Source organism: Bos indicus, chromosome 17, assembly GCF_029378745.1.
Source record: "Bos indicus isolate NIAB-ARS_2022 breed Sahiwal x Tharparkar chromosome 17, NIAB-ARS_B.indTharparkar_mat_pri_1.0, whole genome shotgun sequence".
NCBI lineage: Eukaryota > Metazoa > Chordata > Mammalia > Artiodactyla > Bovidae > Bos > Bos indicus.
In genome coordinates this window covers 57,839,519-57,858,605 of record NC_091776.1, presented here as the reverse complement: position 1 = coordinate 57,858,605, position 19,087 = coordinate 57,839,519, and the positions used below count along the sequence as shown (strand labels likewise).

Genomic DNA, 19,087 nt, shown 5'->3' with positions numbered 1-19,087 from the left:
TGACAGGAACAGGTGGAAGGACATGGGAGGCTGGTCCCCTGACTAAGTGACCTGTAAAGACCCAGGAGGTCACTAGGCAGGTGATGATCCAGGTGGAGGGATGTGAAACATCAGCAAGAATGGGATTCTGTGCCAGTGGGAACTGAGGGACTCTGTTCAATATAAATTCCTGGAAAGCATCCCTTTGTGCTTGTTTGAGGGTGTTCCAGGAACCCTCAAACAGGTGGAGGAAGGGGTGGAACATCCTTTTTGGGAAATCTGACCTGAGTGTCTCACTTCAGCCATGAGCCAGATCAAGGCCAAGGATACCTGGCCAGATACAGTTGGGGGCAGAAAAGGGCTTAATCAAGGCTTCTAGTAGGGACTGGGACACTTTCTTACAGAGAGAAATGAAGTTCAAAATAGAGGAGGTCTCTCAAGTACTTAGAGACAGGCTTAGCACAAGGGGCTGTGAGTAAGCGCCCCCAAGGAGTCAACATAAATGCGGCCGATGGAATGTGCTGGAGCCAGGCAGGGGGCACTCAGCATGGAATGTCTGTGCATGATTCTACAGAACCCCAAATATCACGGTATGCCGACTACCACGTATGTGTCTGTGTCTGGAGCTTGTTTCTGGACACTGAGACAAATATGTAAGTCTCAGTTCTGAACTAATGTCTAGGTTCTGAACTCGAGGGCTGTGATTTCAATTTCATTTTGAGTGACATTTATTAAATGCCTATTGTGTGTCTCCTCTAGGCTAGGCCACTGCGTACCCACTGGTTCGTGGATTCCTCATGATAACCCATTTTTCAGATGAGGAAATGGAGGCTCTGAGATGTAAAGTGCTGCTGCTGCTGCTGCTGCTGCTAAGTCGCTTCAGTCGTGTCTGACTCTGTGCGACCCCTGAGATAGCGGCCAACCAGGCTCCCCCGTCCCTGGGATTCTCTAGGCAAGAACACTGGAGTGGGTTGCCATTTCCTTCTCCAATACATGAAAGTGAAAAGTGAAAGTGAAGTCGCTCAGTCGTGTCCGACTCTTAGCGACCCCATGCGCTGCAGCCTACCAGGCTCTTCCGTCCAGGGATTTTCCAGGCAATAGTACTGGAGTGGGGTGCCATTGCCTTCTCCGGATGTAAAGTGACTGTCCCTAAATTAATAACTGACAGGCTAAAGAGCTGGGCATGGATTCCAGGCCCTCAAAGTTCCCATTTTTTTCCCCATTCCAGGTCTTTATTGCTTCCCCCCCTCTGCATATTCCTAGAGTCTGGCCCCAGAAGATAAAGACCGAATGCTACATTGATCTGAATGATTGACAAGGATGACAATGTTGCCATAAAGGCAAAGAGGTGTGCCTTTGCCACCAAGACTCCGCAGGTGGTCACCTTCCCTTTCGGGGCCATAAGGGTGTCACCTTCAGCCTCACATGAGCAATATGACCATTAGCAACACTCCTTTACCTAAATACACAGTATGATGCCTAGATCAGCAATATGATAATTAGCCAAACAACAATAACAGTAATGAACGTTTTTTGGAGCACTTATTCTGTGCAAGGCCTTGTAGAGTTGAGAGTGGGCTGTAGGGCTCTATGGCCTGGGTTCAAGTCCCATCTTGCCCACTTACTAGTCAAATGACATTCCTCAAGCTATTAAACTCTCTGGGCCTCAGTTTATTCATCTGTAAAATGGGAGCAGTAACAGTACTCCTTGGAAGGAAAGTTATGACCAACCTAGATAGCATATTGAAAAGCAAAGACATTACTTTGCCAACAAAGGTCCGTCTAGTCAAGGCTATGGTTTTTCCAGTGGTCATGTATGGATGTAAGAGTTGGACTGTGAAGAAAGCTGAGCGCCGAAGAATTGATGCTTTTGAACTGTGGTGTTGGAGAAGACTCTTGAGAGTCCCTTAGACTGCAAGGAGATCCAACCAGTCCATTCTGAAGGAGATCAGCCCTGGGATTTATTTGGAAGGAATGATGCTAAAGCTGAAACTCCAGTACTTTGGCCACCTCATATGAAGAGCTGACTCATTGGAAAAGACTCTGATGCTGGGAAGGATTGGGGGAAGGAGGAGAAGGGGACGACAGAGGATGAGATGGTTGGATGGCATCACCGACTTGATGGACGTGAGTCTGAGTGAACCCCAGGAGATGGTGATGGACAGGGAGGCCTGGAGTGCTGCAATTCATGGGGTCACAAAGAGTCGGACGCGACTGAACTGAACTGAACTGAACAGTACCCTCATGGGGTTGGGTTGGAGATTAAATGAGATTGCGGATCTAAACTGCTTGGCACAATGTCTGCCATCGCTCAACACATATTATTTCTTATCGTGAACAGCAGATGCAATCATTTCATATGGTATCTTATTTCTTCTTCCTCACAACTCCACAAGCTTATTATCCACTATAAGCTTCAGTGTGGATGCCAATCAGCTGTTTGACCAAGGTCACCGGGAGGAGGAGACCAAACCTGGGTTGACCCCTGAGCTGAGATCATGACCCCAGTGCTGTGGGTGAGTCCAGGGAATAGAACGGCCGCACCCCCACAAGGTGGTATTGTTGTCAGCATTATTGTTATTTTTATCCTGACATCATTAGCGTGCAGTGAGTCAGGGTTGACTTAGAAAGCTTCCCTGAAGCATGCTGGGTTGTCGCTGAGCAGCAGAGGGTTGGGCTTGTTTGCTTTCATCCAGGCATAGCTTGGAGGGGTCTGGATGCCTGCTTTCGGTCTTTAGCAAAGCCAGCAGTACTGGCCACTAGGGGTGCTTGCTCCTGAAGAGAGGGGCCCTGGACACCTCTGACCCTCTGAAGATTGGGAGCCCATAAGCACTCCCCTTTATGCCTTATAATTTGGAGTTCTGCAGAGAGGCTAGTGGGGGAGGCCGACACTTCCTTGGAAGGAGGGAAAAGCTTCTCAACAGATTTTGACATTTTGAAAGGCAACAAGCCCTATGTCCCCAGGGGTGAGGAAATGCCAGGTTGCTGATGAGGTGGTGGGGATGGGGTGGGCAGGGAGATTTCAAAATGAAAATCATCTCTCTGACTATCTGGCTGCCTTTGTCAGCAAGAGGCTGGAGAGAGGGGCAATGGGCTAAGTAAGAGAGAAGAACCCAAATGGAAATGCCACTTCCCCCAGACCCAAGACCTCTCACACTCACTAAGGGTTGGACGGATACTTAATTTGTATCTGAAAATAGACATTCTACCGCCAAGTATGACACAGTTCCACTCCTACCCCTTAGGAAAGCAAATCAGGCAGGCAAGAGAAATAGGTGCTTAATAAAAAAGGAAGCAAAGAAGGGCTTGAGTCAAATCCTAAGGTTTTGTGGGAAGAATGAACAAATAGCACTTTCTTACTAATCTAGGGGAACGTTTCCACTTAGGAGGGTTGTTATGTACAGGGCTTTGAGAATGGTGTCAAAACTCAAAGTGGCTCAGGTGGAATTAGCACCAAAGACAACCTCAGCAATCAAATAACAATCCTTAGTAAGAAAAAGAAACAGAGTTTATCAGCCCTCGCGGATTCTTTTAAAACTATAATGCCTTCCCCAACTTTCTTCTAGGCAAACTCCTATATGATCTTCAAAACCTAGATCAAAATGTCACCTCTTCTGGTAAATCTTTTCTATACCTGCCGAGGTATCTATGGCCCCACAGTGTCTTGTGCCCCACTCTAGTTTAGGATTAATTGCACTGTCCATGTGTGTGTGTCGCCCCACTGCATCCGTGAAGGTCTTGAGGGCAGGGAGGGCAAAGTTTGCTCGCTTATGCTTCTACCCCAGAGTTGCGCATGCGGCAGTATTGAGTGACTATCTGTGTGATGGGTGAACGGATTCATTCCATCCACCAGTGCAGGCCAGATACAACTCGTCAGGGGATGCTAAAGATAAGCATCACCAAGTCATTCATACGCTATGTTCCAGTGACCAGGGATTTGAGTCTCACCAGCTCTACCCACTGCTGACCCAAGCTATCAAGAGAAATGACCACCAGGTATAGATAAGCATCCCAGATTTCTGAGGCTAACTTAAGAGAAGATGCTTCTACAGCAGAATTTCTGTTGAATTTGGACAAACAAGAGTATCAAGGAGAATGGGGCAGACCATAATATTCCTTCAGGGACCTAATAGTTGTCTGAGTCAGGAAGTCCTTTCTCGTGTCTAGCCTGCATCTCTCCCACTTCACCTGGCCTCTTGCCTTTTGCCAAGTCTTTGCAGGGAAAAAGCAGACCAGCTGTTCTTCCACCAGCTCCTATTGGCAGGTAGTAGCTGGGCCTCTCTCTGTGTTATTAACAATGCTCCCCCATCCCTGGATGTCTAAAAAAGAAGCAAATGTGGGTTACAACTGGACAGAAGGGAGCTGATTCCAGGCGCTGCAGGTAAAGTGGCTTTGAGCAGATAGAGAAGAGGCTGAACACAGGAGCTGGTCTTTCAGGCCAGAAAGAAAATCATTGGGGTTTCTACTAATTTGCTTCGCCTGGGAAATGTTTCTGAGCCCTGTGGCTGTGGAGGTGTCTAGCAGGAGGTAGCCGAGCTGTTTGCTTAGCTCTGGGACTTCAATATAACTGAGCACTTGGGTCTCTGCTTCCTTTTAGCTCTATTTCTGAGAGGCATTTGGAAAATTGAGTCTCAGACAGCAGAGCCTGGATAATCTCACAGGCCAGTGATTTTGAAGCTTCTTTTGGGTCACAGACTAACAGCAAGGACTTGATAACATTCAAGGAGTAAGTCCAAGCACTGCTGGTCTGTATGTCACAATTCCAGGAGCTCCCATGTCTAAAACCGTTTGGCTGTCTTAACCTCAGAAGACTATCTTTCCCCCCTTTCTCCAGCACCCTTTCTCCTCCACAGAAATGGAGTTTCCATTTTAGAGGCAGCCTTAAGGCAGGTTCTCAGCACCTCCCCCTAATTGCTGTGGACTGAATGTTTATGACCCTCCTTCACCAAATTTATCTCTTGAAACCTAACCTTTATGTGATGGTATGTGGAAGTGGGGCCTTTGGGAGATGATGGAATGATGAGGGTGGAGTGCTCATGAATGGGATTAGTGCCCTTATAAAAGAGATCCTTTTCTCTTCTGCCATGTGAGGGCACAGTCATAAGAAAGTGGTCTACGAACCAGGAAGCAGGTCTGCACCGAATGTAGAATCTACCAGTGCCAGCCTCCAGAACAGTGACAAATATATTTCTGTTGTTTATAAGCCACCCAGTCTGTGGGATTCTGTTATAGCAGCCCAGACAGGCTAAGACACTGATCATTTCATCACGATGCCCCACAAAGGTCCCTGGGCCTATTAAACCTCCTGTCCTGTCCTCAGTATTGAGCCCTACTACTCAGGCTTGAAGTTCAAGGTTATGTTTTTTAACTGGTCACTGTCTGACCAAGGTGAAAGGAAATAGTCATCAGACTGCAATGGCTCAGATTTCAGCAGGACATAAAGGGTCTTTCTAGTGGGGTCAAGGCCTCCTTTGATTCTTCCCTACACCCCAGAGCTCAGGAATTACTGCAGGCCAGTGATTACAAACTCTGATACCTAGAGTAGGTAGGTAAGGCAAATCAGTAAAGCCAGCTGGGTAATCTTGAGACAGAACACTTGGTTGCATATCAAACACATAAGGATATTCTTCATTCTTACAAAACATGAAATCTTTCTCATCTTCCCTGAAATGTGTGAATCTCTCAGTCCATATCTACCTACCACTTACCCTAACCATTATAAGAAAACCAACAGTGCTAATGTTATGATAAATGACAATGAACAGTTGGTGGTAAAGAGAAGGGCACGCTAGGGAGTGGTGGGGATTGTGGCAAATTGGAGAGCCCATGCCCTATATAGTGGGAGCAGTGGTTAGTCAGTCTGGGCAGACAATTTCCCCATAAGAATATAGGCTCAATGTGGTCAGATTGTCCAGATTTGTAAGAGAAGTTGCAAATATGAGAGTCACATAAAAAACTGAAACACTGGCAATAAATTCAGTTATAAATATAAGTTGTCTATAGGACAATATAGTGCAAACCTAACAAATCATGTCTACAGCCCAGATCTCGCCTGAGTCTGCCTCTCTCTGCCCTTCTCTGTCTTGGGAGGGTTTGCATTATGGCAACACCCTTTACTTTCAATTGAGAAAATATGAAGAAAACTCAAGCTCTATTTGTTCACTTAATCATTGATGGATAACAATAGTCCTCACACTCACAATATGGCCTGGATTTTTGAGGACAGCATAATAGAGAACTAAAATTGTGCCTTGTCCACCAAACATTCCCAGGTGTCACTGTAGGAGTCAGAGTGCTTGGCCACTGGCATCATGGGTCTGACCTACTATGGGATCCCTGATGTCCTTCTTTTCCTGGCCAACCACTGGCAGCTAAGGAAAGCAAGTTCCACTGATGCTCTAGAATGTCCCATCCTCCCCCACGAAGCTACATACAGAGGCTATGAGTCACTGCTTACATGGGTTGGTGGTGAAAAGTGCTGTCCAAAGACTAAGCACTGAAAGAAAGAGCTTGGCAACCTGGCCTGTGCCATCCAAGGCTTGAGGTGGGTGGAGGGAAGGAAGAAGATGGCCATTCCAATAGTACTCTGCTGCAGTGCAGGGGAGGGGTGGGAAATTCACATGCTTCACCAGGGAAGCCATGGGCAGGTGAGAAACAGGCTCTGCTAATCTCTAGCCAGATCTAGACACTCTCAGGAAACCATATTGACTTTGCTGCTAAAACTCTCCTCAGCAAATTGGCAAAGTCTGGTAACACTCCAAGCTTGGAAGGCTGTGGTGAAATAGTTATTCTCCTACTTAGCAGATAGGAATGGTGCAACCTCTGTGGTGAGCAATCTGGCCATTTCTGCCCAAGTCATAACTGTATATGACCTTTGACTCAACAAGTGCTTCTAGGAATTTATTCTTTTGATGAGCCCACCCATCTGCCAATGAGGTATTTGCACAAGGTCATTCATTATAGTGATGTCATGGCAAAATATTGGTGAGGGGCCACATGTTCATTTTGGAGGCCTGGTTCAATAAATAAATAAAAGGGAATATTATGCAGCCATGAAAAAAGAACCAGGACTCTTCAACTACTAATTAGGACTAGTCTCCAAGATACACTGAAAGAACAAGATACAAAACAATACAGGCATATGGTGGAGATATTGTGGGTTCATTTCTGGACCAATAGTAATCCAGCAAATATCACAATAAAGTGAGTCACATGAGCTTTTTGGCTTCCCAGTGAATATAAAAGTTACATGCATTTTTATACTGTACTATGCATGTGTGCATCTTAAGTCGCTTCAGGAGTATCTGACTCTCTGTGATCCTATGGACTGTAACCCACCAGGCTCCTCTGTCCGTGAGATTCTCCAGGCAAGAATACTGGACTAGGTTGCCATGACCTCCTCCAGGGGATCTTCCCAACCCAGGGATCAAACCTGCATCTCTTACATCTCCTGCATTGGCAGGTGGGTTCTAGCCCACTCTGCACTTCCTATACTGTAGTCTATATGCTGTACAATAACCTTGTGTCTAAAAATGCATATACTTTAGCTTAAAAATAAAGCAATCAAAACCACAATGAGGTACCATCTCACGCCAGTCAGAATGGCTGCTATCAAAAAGTCTACTAAAAATAAATGCTGGAGATGGTGTGGAGAAAAAGGAACCCTCTTACACTGTTGGTGGGAATGCAAACTAGTACAGCCACTATGGAGAACAGCGTGGAATTCCTTAAAAAACTGGAAATAGAACTGCCATATGACCCAGCAATCCCAGTGCTGGGCATACACACTGAGGAAACCAGAATTGAAAGAGACATGTGTACCCCAATGTTCATCGCAGCACTGTTTACAAAAACCAGGATATGGAAGCAACCTAGATGTCCATCGGCAGACAAATGGATAAGAAAGCTGTGGTACATATACACAATGCAATATCATTCAGCTATTAAAAAGAATGCATTTGAATTAGTTCTAATGAGGTGGATGAAACTGGAGCCTATTATACAGAGCAAAGTAAGTCAGAAAGAAAAACACCAATACAGCATACTAACACATATATATGGAATTAGAAAGATGGTAACGATACCTCTGTATGCAAGATAGCAAAAGAGATACAGATGTATAGAACAGACTGTTGGACTCTGTGGGAGAAGGTGAGGGTGGGATGATTTGAGAGACCAGCATTGAAACATGTATATTATCATATATGAAATAGATCACCAGTCCAGGTTCGATGCATGAGGCAGGGTGCTCAGGACTGGTGCACTTGGATGACCCTGAGGGATGGGATGCGGAGGGAGGTGGGAGGGAGGGTCAGGATGGGGAACACATGTACACCCGTGGCTGATTCATGTGAATGTATGGCAAAAACCACCACGATATTGTAAAGTAATTAGCCTCCAATTAAAATTTAAAAAATGCAGTTGGAAAAATGGCACCAATAGACTTGCTCAGTGCAGGGTTGCCACAAACCTTCAATTCACACACACACACACACACAAATAATACATGTAATAAGATGAAGTGCAATAGCATGAGGCTTGCCTGTATGTATGATGTGTTCTCATTTGTGTAAAAACATATGAAAATAATGTGTATATATTTGTTTGTCTATGCATAAAACATTGCTAAAAGGACCACAAAAATGATGAATAATGAATACTGCTTGCCTCTGGGGAGTGAAGCCGTGTGGCTGGGATGAAGGAAGAGAGAAGAAGCTTTTACCATCTATCTATTTTACCTTTTAAATTCAGAATCATGTGAATATCTTTCTTGGTAGAAACAATGAAAATTTGAAAACTGGCAAGCTAGCAAACAAAACCCACGGAATCAAAGCCCAAAGCCGCAGTCCAGGGAAAGTGCTGCTGGCTGAGCCCCCACGCCATTTCTCCAGCCACACGGCTGGTTTTCTCCCCAAGGTGGTTTGGAACTTGTCTTCCCAAGAACATTCAGGGACCCGTGGAGTGTGGGTGCCAGGCTGACATCGCCACTTACCTGCTCCTTCTCTGAGTACGGGTTGTTGAGGACGACGGGCATGCTGCCCTTCCCCCACAGGTCACTGAAGACTCGGTCGTTCTCCACGCCGAGGGGCAGAGGTTTGTGTGATTTGCCGTCCAGGTCTCTGAAAGGCAAGGCGGGAGAGGTTGAGGAAGACGGGACACCTGGAGTGGCCGGCTGGTCACCCTGGTCTGAAAGCCCTGAGTCCGTGAAGAACCCTCAGGGTTCACCCACATGACCCTCCACGGAGCCAGTGAGCTTTGGGTCCGCAGCCTGCCGCTTCGTAGGATCAAGCGTGAAGGTGAGCTTAACTGACTTGGCACCCACAGCTGGCACATACCCGTTGTGAGGAGATAGTTTCAGGATGTCTGTGACAGAGACTTTGTTCCTCCCTCCCCGGCCCCTGATTTCCTGATCTAGGAAGCCGGGAGGCCCCTCTCTTAGCAGAATCCCATGAAGAACCCCTGGACAGCTTAGCATCCATGAAACCTAATGGTGGAAGATACAGGAAGCAGGAGGGATAGGTCCGAAAACCAGTCCTGTGGGCCAGGGTGGGGAGTCACACCAACAGCAACTAGAGCACTGATCACGAGGCTAATGGTACCAGCCCAGGATATGCAGGAATGATTCTGAAAATAAGGGGAACACAGCGACAAAAACTATTAATACTGTTGGTGTTGATTAAGCACTTACTGGTGTGTCAAGCACTTAACATATGTTTTAGTGAATTTAGTCCTTGGGACAACCCGATGAGGTCGGTATGAATGTTTGTCACTCTTGTTTAGATGGCATAAGTGAGACAGAAGCTAAGTCACTCAAGGTCACAGTATTGCAGTCTGCTGTTGTTCAGTTGCTAAGTCCAGCTCTTTGTGACCCCATGGATTGTAGCACACCAGGCTTCCTTGCCTTCCACTATCTCCCAGAGTTTGCTCGAATTCATGTCCACTGAGTTGGTTTTCCAGCCTGCTCTTCACGTTTATCGTGAAGTGGAGGCTGTTACTATTACCCTCACTTATCATCAACACCATCAGCACCATCATTCTTACGATTGTTAACATCACCATCCAACTTTTCCTTATCAGCATCAGCATCATTGTCACCACAGCCATCATAAGTGTCCTCATCAACACCAATGTTGAAAACATCATTTTCATTATCACCATTATTGCCCAAATCATTCTCATCCTTCTCATCACCATCACCTTCGTCCCATCAGAATCGTCATGACCATCACCATGTTCATTACCACCATCACCACCCTTGCACTCATTATCAGATGAGGAAACTGAGGCTCAGAGAGGTTAAACCACTCACCTAAGTCTCACAGTCAGGGGTGAAGGAGTTGGGGTTCAAACCTAGGCTTACTCCTGACTCTAACCATGAAGCTTTCCTGGCTCTCTGCCCTTGAACTCGGATAGGTTCAGGAAGAGGCTATCTTGGCTGGACAGGCTGACCATCCTCTGAGCTGGAGGGAAGTCGTGGCTGAGATGGGACTGACTGCATCAGATCCAGACCTCCCAACCTGCCCCACCTCATCTCCGTGCTTCTGCCGTCCTGCTTTCTGACCCTCCCACCCAATTTCGCTTGATGGCCTCTGTCTGTTCCCCAACTTTGGGCAATGCGGCTCGCTCTGTACTCCATCTCACTTTTGGTCCCAGGCGTGGGGGCTGGCCGTACCCAGCTCTCCATCCTATGTTCCCAGCTTTGGGGACTCTTGGCTCCATAAATTCCCCCAGCCCCCAGCCTGGTGCTGATGGTCATTGGGATGAATCAGAGGCCAGGGCCCAAGCTCTGAGTGTAAGGCCCTACGTGGCCCCTCTGGCTGCTCGGATGGGGCTACCAGAATCCCCTCCTTGCTTTGTCTCGCAGCGTTCTGGTGGCTCATGCTGAAGCCACTTCTGCTCATCTTGCTTGGAGAGGTCTGCAGTTGTAAGAGGGAACATTATGTTTTACTCTCTCAAAAATGTCTCCAAAACACACCAGGAGTGGTTCTTGATTAGATATTTCCCAAGTCAATGGTTTACCTATGTGGTAATAAACAGAGGCATTGTCTGTGGAGTGGGCTGTTCTAAATGTCATGCAGCCCCTCTCAGCGCTAAAACTCCAGTTCTAGGATGTCATGTGACCATAAGTGGGGAATCAGCAGAGAAGAGAGGAGTTTAGCGCTGTTTGAGTGTTGGTAATGTACCAGGTACCAGCACAGAAGTTATTTCACTTCCTCCCAGCAGATATTAAAAGCTTCCCTATTTTACAGATGCAAAAACTGAGACCAGAGAGGTTATGTCAATTTCCCAAGGTTTCTCAGCAAACACAAAGAAGAGCTGGGATTTGAAACCAGGTCTGACTGATGCTCGGCTCAGATCCTTCCTTTTTCTGTAAACAGACTGGGAAAACAAGTCAGGATGTGTAGGATAAGCCAGAGGCTAAAGAGCTAGGAATCCAGCATCTCTCACTGAATGAGGCCAGTTTACAAAGATTACAGGGTACAATTACCCAGATGACTCTTAAATGGCTCACACGACCTGTCTTCTTGTGGATCTGTAGAGAGAGGTGCTTTTATCTTCATCCTTTGCTTTTTTTTAAAAAAAGCCTTTAACACTTTTGTTTAAATAATATATTTGAAGTGTTTTGTCCACACAAACTTATGTAAGAGCCCTGTGATGAGCTGGGGAAGAATATTTTTATTTGAGACAACTGTCATGAGGTGAATGAAACTAGAGCCTGTTATACAGAGTGAAGTCAGTTAGAAAGAGAAAAGCAAATGTTATGTGTTAACACAGATCTCTGGAACCTAGAAAAATGGTACCGATGAACCTGTTAGCCTGGCTGGAATAGAGATGCAGATGTAGACGGTGGTCTTGAGGATATAGCAGGGGAAGGAGAGGGTGGGAAGGATAGGAGAGAGTCGCATGGACATATATATACTGCCATGCGTAAGAGAGACAGCTAATGAGAAACTGCTGGATGACACAGGGAGCCCAGGCCCTCTGCTCTGTGATGACCCAGAGGAGTGGGATGGGGGTGGATGGGAGGGAGGCTCAAGAAGGAGGGGATGCAACTTGCTTTATTGTACAGCATAAACCAACACAACATTGGAAAGCAATTAGCCTCCAACTTAAAACAAGAATATTTTTAACGTGGGACCACAGGGAACATCCTTCAGCATCTGACAAGGAGTTACTTTGCTTCTCCGCACCCAGGGACAAAATCAGGAGTAGATTTAGGTAGATTCTGAATTCCTAGTCCCCACCCCAAGTTTTCAGTAAAAGCTCTGAGGGAGATAAGGAGTTTATTGCCATGGATTTGCTCAGCCTGGGATGTGTCTGTTCGCTAGGTTTGTACGGGCAGTGAGATCCATGGGCTGTGGATTGGGTGGAGCTGGGTTCAACTTTCAGCTTTGCTGGTTGTAAGCTGTGTGACTTTGGATATTTTGGCTACTTAACCTTTCTAATTCTCAGTATACTCATCTCTAAAATAGTGTTGATAATAAAACCCAGTTTCCGGGGTTACTGCAACAATTACAGGAGGTAAGGCTCACAGCACTTAGCCTGGGGCATCTGCTATTGCTTTGACTACTGACGTGTTTGTAGGCTGATCAAACAGAAACAGAGAAAGGAAAATGTGAGTTCTTTCTAAAACAATCAAGATTCCTCTAAGTCAGCATGGTCTAGGAGAACTTTCTGAGTCAATGGAAACATTCCACGTCTGCTTGTGTTTTTTGGTATTTTAGCCATGGCCCACATGAAGCAACTGAATATTTCAAATGTGCTTAGGGACTTCCCTCATCGTCCAGTGGTTAATACTGCGCTTCCACTGGGCGGGTCATGAGTTCAATCCCTTGGTGGGGAACAAAGATCCCCTATGTGGCTCGGCTGTAAAAAAGCACCTATTGTCACTGAGAAATTAATTGAATTTTTAATTTTATTTCACTTTAATTAGCCATATATAGTTAGTGGCTATAGCACTGCATGGTACTGGCCAAAGCCTTACTGTCTCTAAAGACTGAAGGCATGTATGGCTCCTAACTGAGAAAGGGGCGTCTTCCCTGAGGGCTTATGGGGGCACAGGGAGGGATGTCTGCACTCAGACATTTCTTTTTAAATTGAAGGATAGTTGGCTTACAATGCTGCATTAGTTTCAGTGTATAGCAAAGTAATGCAGTTATACATACATATATTGCTATTGTTTAATCACTAAGTTGTATCTGACTCTTTCGGGACTCCATGGACTGTAGCCTGCCAAGGTGCTCTGTCCCTAGGATTTCCCTGGCAAGGCTACTGGAGTGGGTTGCCATTTCTTTTTCATGGGTTCATATACATATATATGTGTATATATATTACATATACATTATATATATGTACGTATACATATAAATGCACACATATTATGTACAAGGCTTCCCAGGTGGATCAGTGGTAAAAAAATCTGCCTGCCAATGCAGGAGCTGCAGGAGCCATGGGTTTGATCCCTGGGTTGAGAAGATCCCCTGGTGTAGGAAATGGCAACCCACTCCAGTATTCTTGCCTAGAGAATCCCATGGACAGAGGAGTCTGGCAGGCTGTAGTCTATGCGGTCACAAAAAGTCAGACATCACTGAGCTACTAAGCACAGCAGAGAGTATATTTGATTTACAATGTTGTATTAGTTCCGGTGTCTAGCAAATCGATTCAGTGAGACACAGACACACACCCACATACATATATGTTTCCTTTCCATTATAGGTTATTATAAGATATTAAGTATAGTTTCCTCTGTTATGCAGTACAACCTTGCTTTTTTAAAAAACTATTTTCTATACAGACATGTGCAAATGTTAATCTCACACTCTTAATTTATCTCCCCCCTCCCACTAGATGTTCGTTTTCCATATATATGAGTCCATTTCTGTTTTGTAAATAAGTTCATTTGTATCATTTTTTTAGATTGCACATATAAGTGGTATTATATGGTATTTGTCTTTGTCTGACTTCACTCAGTACGATAATCTCTAGGTCCATCCATGTCGCTGCAAATGGCATTGTCTCATTCCTTTTTACGGCTGAGTAACTGCCCATTGCTCACAGAGCCCAGGAATCTGGGAATTCTCTGCTTCCTTTCCAGACTCCCCACTTCCATCACTCTTGGCCCCGACCTCCACTCCCCTCTCTTCCCAGGGAGCACACCGTGTCCATTCCTATGTCCATCCTTGCCCTCCCTGGAATGCCCTTTCATCTCCCCTCTGTCAAGAGTCAGCTCCTACTCACCCTTACAAGGCCCGCTTCACACACCACCTCTCCTGGGGGTTAAATAAGATCATGCTTGTAAAAGGTCTAGTATACAGTCAGCTCTGACCAGACATGAACTGTATTTGATCCCTGGGTCAGGAAGATCCCCTGGAGAAGAGAATGGCTACCCATTCCAGTATTCTTGCCTGGAGAATCCCATGGAGAGAGGAACCTGGTGGGCTACAGTCTATGGGGTTGCAAAGAGCTGGACACAACTGAGCGACTAACATTTAACTTGTGGCGATTGAAGTCCAGACAGATTAGGTAACTTGTTAAGATCACACCACCAGTGAGAAGCAGAGGAAATTTTGCAATTAAATGCCTCTTCCTTGCTGCCCTCCTCATTGAGAATCACTGAGAACAGGGCTTGAGGGGGGGCATTTGATTGGATTTCATACTCATGAAGAATCTCAAATTTAGATATCGAATGTTTCCCCCAAAATGAGGTGGTGGTAGTGAATGTGTTTATCCACTAAATGCAATTTTGCTAACTCCAGGTTATCATTTCTTCATTTAAGTAAGTACACTGGGAGCCCACGGATGGAGGTAGACGGGGCCTTGGCTTGACTTCTGAGAAGCCTGAATGGTGACTCTCCTTGGCCAGTACTTTTGAGTCTTGGTCCTGCCCAGCTGCCTGAGGGACCTTGGTTTAGATCAGAAATTCTCAGCCTGTAACTACTGATATTTAGGTTCAGATAATTCTTTGTGGTGGGGACTGCCCTGTGCATTGGAGAATGTTTAACAACATCCTTGGTCTCTCCTCATTAGATACCAGTAACATCTCCATCACCAGCTGGGACAACTGAAAACATCCCAGGAGATCAATCAATGTCCCTGTGGGGAGGGGAGGAATTAGACTCCTCCCTATTGAGAAGCAGGCGTAGCTTCAGTCAAGGACCACAAACCCACGCTTCCCGGCTCTCCCGTCCCTGTTCCACACCCACCTGGGGCCTGTGAGGATTTATTTACTAGTTGTGCCTTGTTCCCAGACGGGCCTGAGGAACCTGCCTTCGCTCAGTGGCTCCCACATCTGCTCAGTGTCCTTATTCCCCTGCAAAGACATCCTCCAGTGAACCTGGAATTATGGCAGACCAGCGAGGCCAGAGCCATCCTGCGGTCAAGCTTGGTGGTTCTCAAACATCAGGGTGCATCAGAATCAATTGAGGGGCTTGTTAAAATTCCCCCCAGCCCATCTCCAGAGAGTCTGAAATAGTGGGAAGCCTGGAATCTGCATTGTCAAAAGCACCCACACCGTCCAAGGACACCTGTGAAAACCTGTTTCCCTGGGAGAGCTCTGAGATAGACTCGCGCAGTGAGCACAGGTGCCCTCCTGGCTAGAAGTGCCGCCCTCCCCCAGTTCTCCTTCTCCCCCTGCCTTAGTGTGAGGCTCTCCCTCCTACCTGGTGAGCATTTTTCTGTGCTGCTTGGCAAGAACTAAACTATAAAGCCCTTTCCTTCCACTTCACTAGTTGGATCCTCATACTCAAGCCAAGAGTCGGTCTAGCATCTCTAAACCTTCTGAGGATCTTTGCCAGATCCTTCCAACCGAGGCTCCCTGATCTCACGGGCATCGGGATGGGGGTCCCAGGCCAGACTCCACAGGCAGTTTGCACGTGTTGGTTGGCCCCATGCTGACCACTAAACCTCCCCTGACCAAGGACCCAGGATGGGGAGCAGGTGGGCCAGGCCTGGGTACAGGGCGCAGCCTGGAGGTGGAGGCCACCCACTCCAGCCCAACCAGGCGAGGAGGCCGCCGAGGAGCAGCTGGTCCTGGCAGGAAGCCCTGCTCGCATCTCTCCGCAGACACCACGCTCTCTCCAGCTCCCCTCCTCGCCCTCCACACTCCAACGGTCTTTGGCTTCTGCTTCTATCTGGTTGCAGATTCTGATAGCTGAGTTGAAGCAGGAAGATTTGGGGGGCTGTGCAAGTGGGGTCTCTGTGCAGCTTTCCTTCTAGACTCCATCATGCTGGAGTTTGCAGGGGTGGTTCTTGATAAAGGTACGCTCTTCAGAGCAGGCATTCCACAGTGAGTGTTGTAGCGAGGGCCTCAAGGCTCCAAAACAACCATGACTCTCATTCCTAAGATCACAAAAGCTGGGCAGGATTCTCCAACTCATGTCTGTAGGCCCCAGGCTAGGGGGGATGGGGCTGAATTTGGGTCCCAGCTCCTAAGGCCAACTGTCTTACTGGGATTTGACTTCTTGCTAACAGCCCCTCTGATATATCTTTTTTTTTTTTTTTTTTTGAGAGGCTGTGAATAGGTTTTAATGTAAAATATCTTGATTTATCTATTTTGCCACAAATTCACTTTTTAAGAAAAAGATTTTTGGCCATGCCCCATGGCATGTGGGATCTTAGTGCCCTGAGCAGGGACTGAACCCACATCCTTTGCATTGTAAGGTGGATTCTTAACCACTGAACCATCAGGGACGTTCCAAGGTGTGTTGTTTTAAGGCACCAAGGTTGTGGTCATTTGTTAACAGCAGCCACAGGAACAATGGCAGATACAATGAGCGGGTGTTGGGATGGTTGATGGCCCTGCCCCCGTGTCTATGTCTGACCTCACTGCCTATTGCTCTCCTCCTGCTTGCTACACTCAAGGCCTCCCTTTAGTTCCTTGAACATCCCAACCTCGTTCCTGCCTCAGGACCTTTGCTCCTGCTGTGCCCTCTGCCAGGAACACCCCTGCCTAGATTTCGCAAGGTTCTCACCTTCTGGCCCTGGTACAAATGCCTGCAGAGAGGTTTTCCCCAACCTTCCGATCCAGCGTGCTACCCAACCCCAAGCCACTTCTCTTGAAGTCACTGTATGATCTCCTCCACAGCACACATTGCTATCTAAAATGACTGCATGTGTCTATTTATTATTCCTCGAGTGTTGTCTATGAGATGACTCTGTAGTGGATCATCAGTGGATCCCCAGCTCTGAGGACAGTATCTGAGGCAGAATAGATGCTCCATAAATATCCAGTGACTGAGAGATGCTGAGAAGCCATCAGTTACATGCAATTTGAGGTGGGTGAGCTTCTTTCCCCTCCAGAATGAGCTGCTGGGTGCCCACTAGACCAGGTGGCAGGGACATACGTGGGAGGAGGTCACAGAGCAAGTGCATTAACTGATTAAACAGGACCCCTGGCCCCTGCCTGGGAAAGAACGCATGGTGGCAGAGAGGGCAGTGCTGGAAGTCACTCACACTCAAATAGTCAGGGTGAGAAGTTGCTCCCAGATTCTGCATGACGGCAAAGTTATCAGAGTTAATTCCTGAGTTGAAAAATGCCAAAAAAAAAAAAAAAAAAAAGAGAGAGAGAGAAAGAAGGAATAAAAAAAACAGTAGAAAAGAAAGAATGGAAATTGCCACCAGATGATGCACAGCCATGAGAAAGATCAAGTGCAGCCTAGGGGGAGGGGCTCTCAGGCATCAGTGCTGACATTGGTTGATCCGAGGTCACCTCTCTAGGGAGGCTGTCTTTAGTAGACGGCAACCTCAGGGCCTTGGTTTCCCCTCCAGTCTGAGAAAATACTCTGATAGCCTCAGAAAGTTGATGGCTAGTGGTTAAGGGCACTGTGGCCAACAGTGCAATCTACAAGCTTAGTAGAGGTCAAGAACGTGGGCTTAGGGTCAAGTTCTGGCTTTGCTGCAGGCTGGCTGTGTGACCTGGCACAAGAGACTACACCTCTCTGAGCCTTGGTTTCCTATCAGGAAAATGGGGTGCTATGTGGAGGAAGTGAATTACTTGATGTGAAGACCATAGCCTGGGGCCAGGCCCACCTGGAGTGCTCAGCAGAGGCTGGCTAACATGATGGGGATGAAACTTAGGCTTGTCACAGGAGGAGGCCCCTCCCCCCAAAAAGCGGATTCTCTAGGGTTAAAATCGACTTCTGTTCCTCCAGCCACATTTGCTTGTCTGGTTTCTTTTTAAACTCTAGACGGTCACTGTGAGATTGCTAGGTAGAACCTGGATAGAACCCTGTGGCCAGTGCTGTGTGACCCTGGGCAAGTTGCTTCACCTCTCTGAGCTTCAGTTCCTTCTTCTATAGGCGGGGGCTAGAACCACAGGTCCTACTTCAGGAGCTGCATTCGTACAGGTTCTAAAGAGGTGACTGTTGGGAAGGTACTCCTATAAGTAACCAAGGGAGGGCCCTGCAAGCAGACGAGGAGTTATCAGAGCGCAGGGCGAGGTGGCTGGCCGGCTGGTCCAGATGGATGCTGGACCGTGGACCTTGGCCTCTTTAGAACCCTCCTTCAGGGCAGCAAGCTGAGCAACCTGGATATCCTCTGACATGCAGCATTTTAAAGTGACCGCTCCCGAGTACAGAAGGCCCCGAATTCGCCGCCTCCCTTCCTGATCACCCTTCACCTGCTGTCACTGCCTGCTCAGGGTCCCCTCCCTCCTCCTGGGATGAAGGGAGGAGACTGTGTCTCAAGTCAACATCACTTATCTCCCCAAACACAGGCCGACACCCCAAACAACAGGACAGGGGTGCCCCCTGAGGGAAAGGGACTAGCTGGAGCAGGGGAATAAGTCCAGGTCCAAGGGGAAAGAAGGACGGAAGGAGGAAAATAAGGCCAAGAGAGCAGAGGAGTCAAGGTCGCTGCTGAGAACCAGTGATGGCCCAGCCTCTGCTCAGACCCAGAAGCCACGGATGCCGAGTGGGACCCGGATGTGGGGCTCTGGGCCCAGCGGGCTGCTGGCTTCATTGTCACCCAGCATCTAGGATGCTGGTCTGACCCCACCCCCAAAAGCAGCCTGGATGGAGAGGGGCCTGGGAGGATGAGTCGTTTCCAGGCAGCTGTGTGTGCTGTGGGGCTTGAACATTCCCAGGCCAGCAGCCCCGAGACGGGCTCTGAA

At 47.3% G+C, this 19,087-nt stretch overlaps 1 protein-coding gene across 1 annotated transcript in view; it reads right to left on the bottom strand.

Moving 5' to 3' along the window:
- Positions 1-19,087, bottom strand: part of NOS1 (nitric oxide synthase 1) — a 195,882-nt gene that overhangs the window by 70,943 nt on the left and 105,852 nt on the right. The window contains exon 3 of the mRNA XM_019977709.2: positions 8,972-9,098. Within this exon, the coding sequence (XP_019833268.2) occupies positions 8,972-9,098 (127 nt within the window). The remainder of the gene's footprint in view (positions 1-8,971; positions 9,099-19,087) is intronic.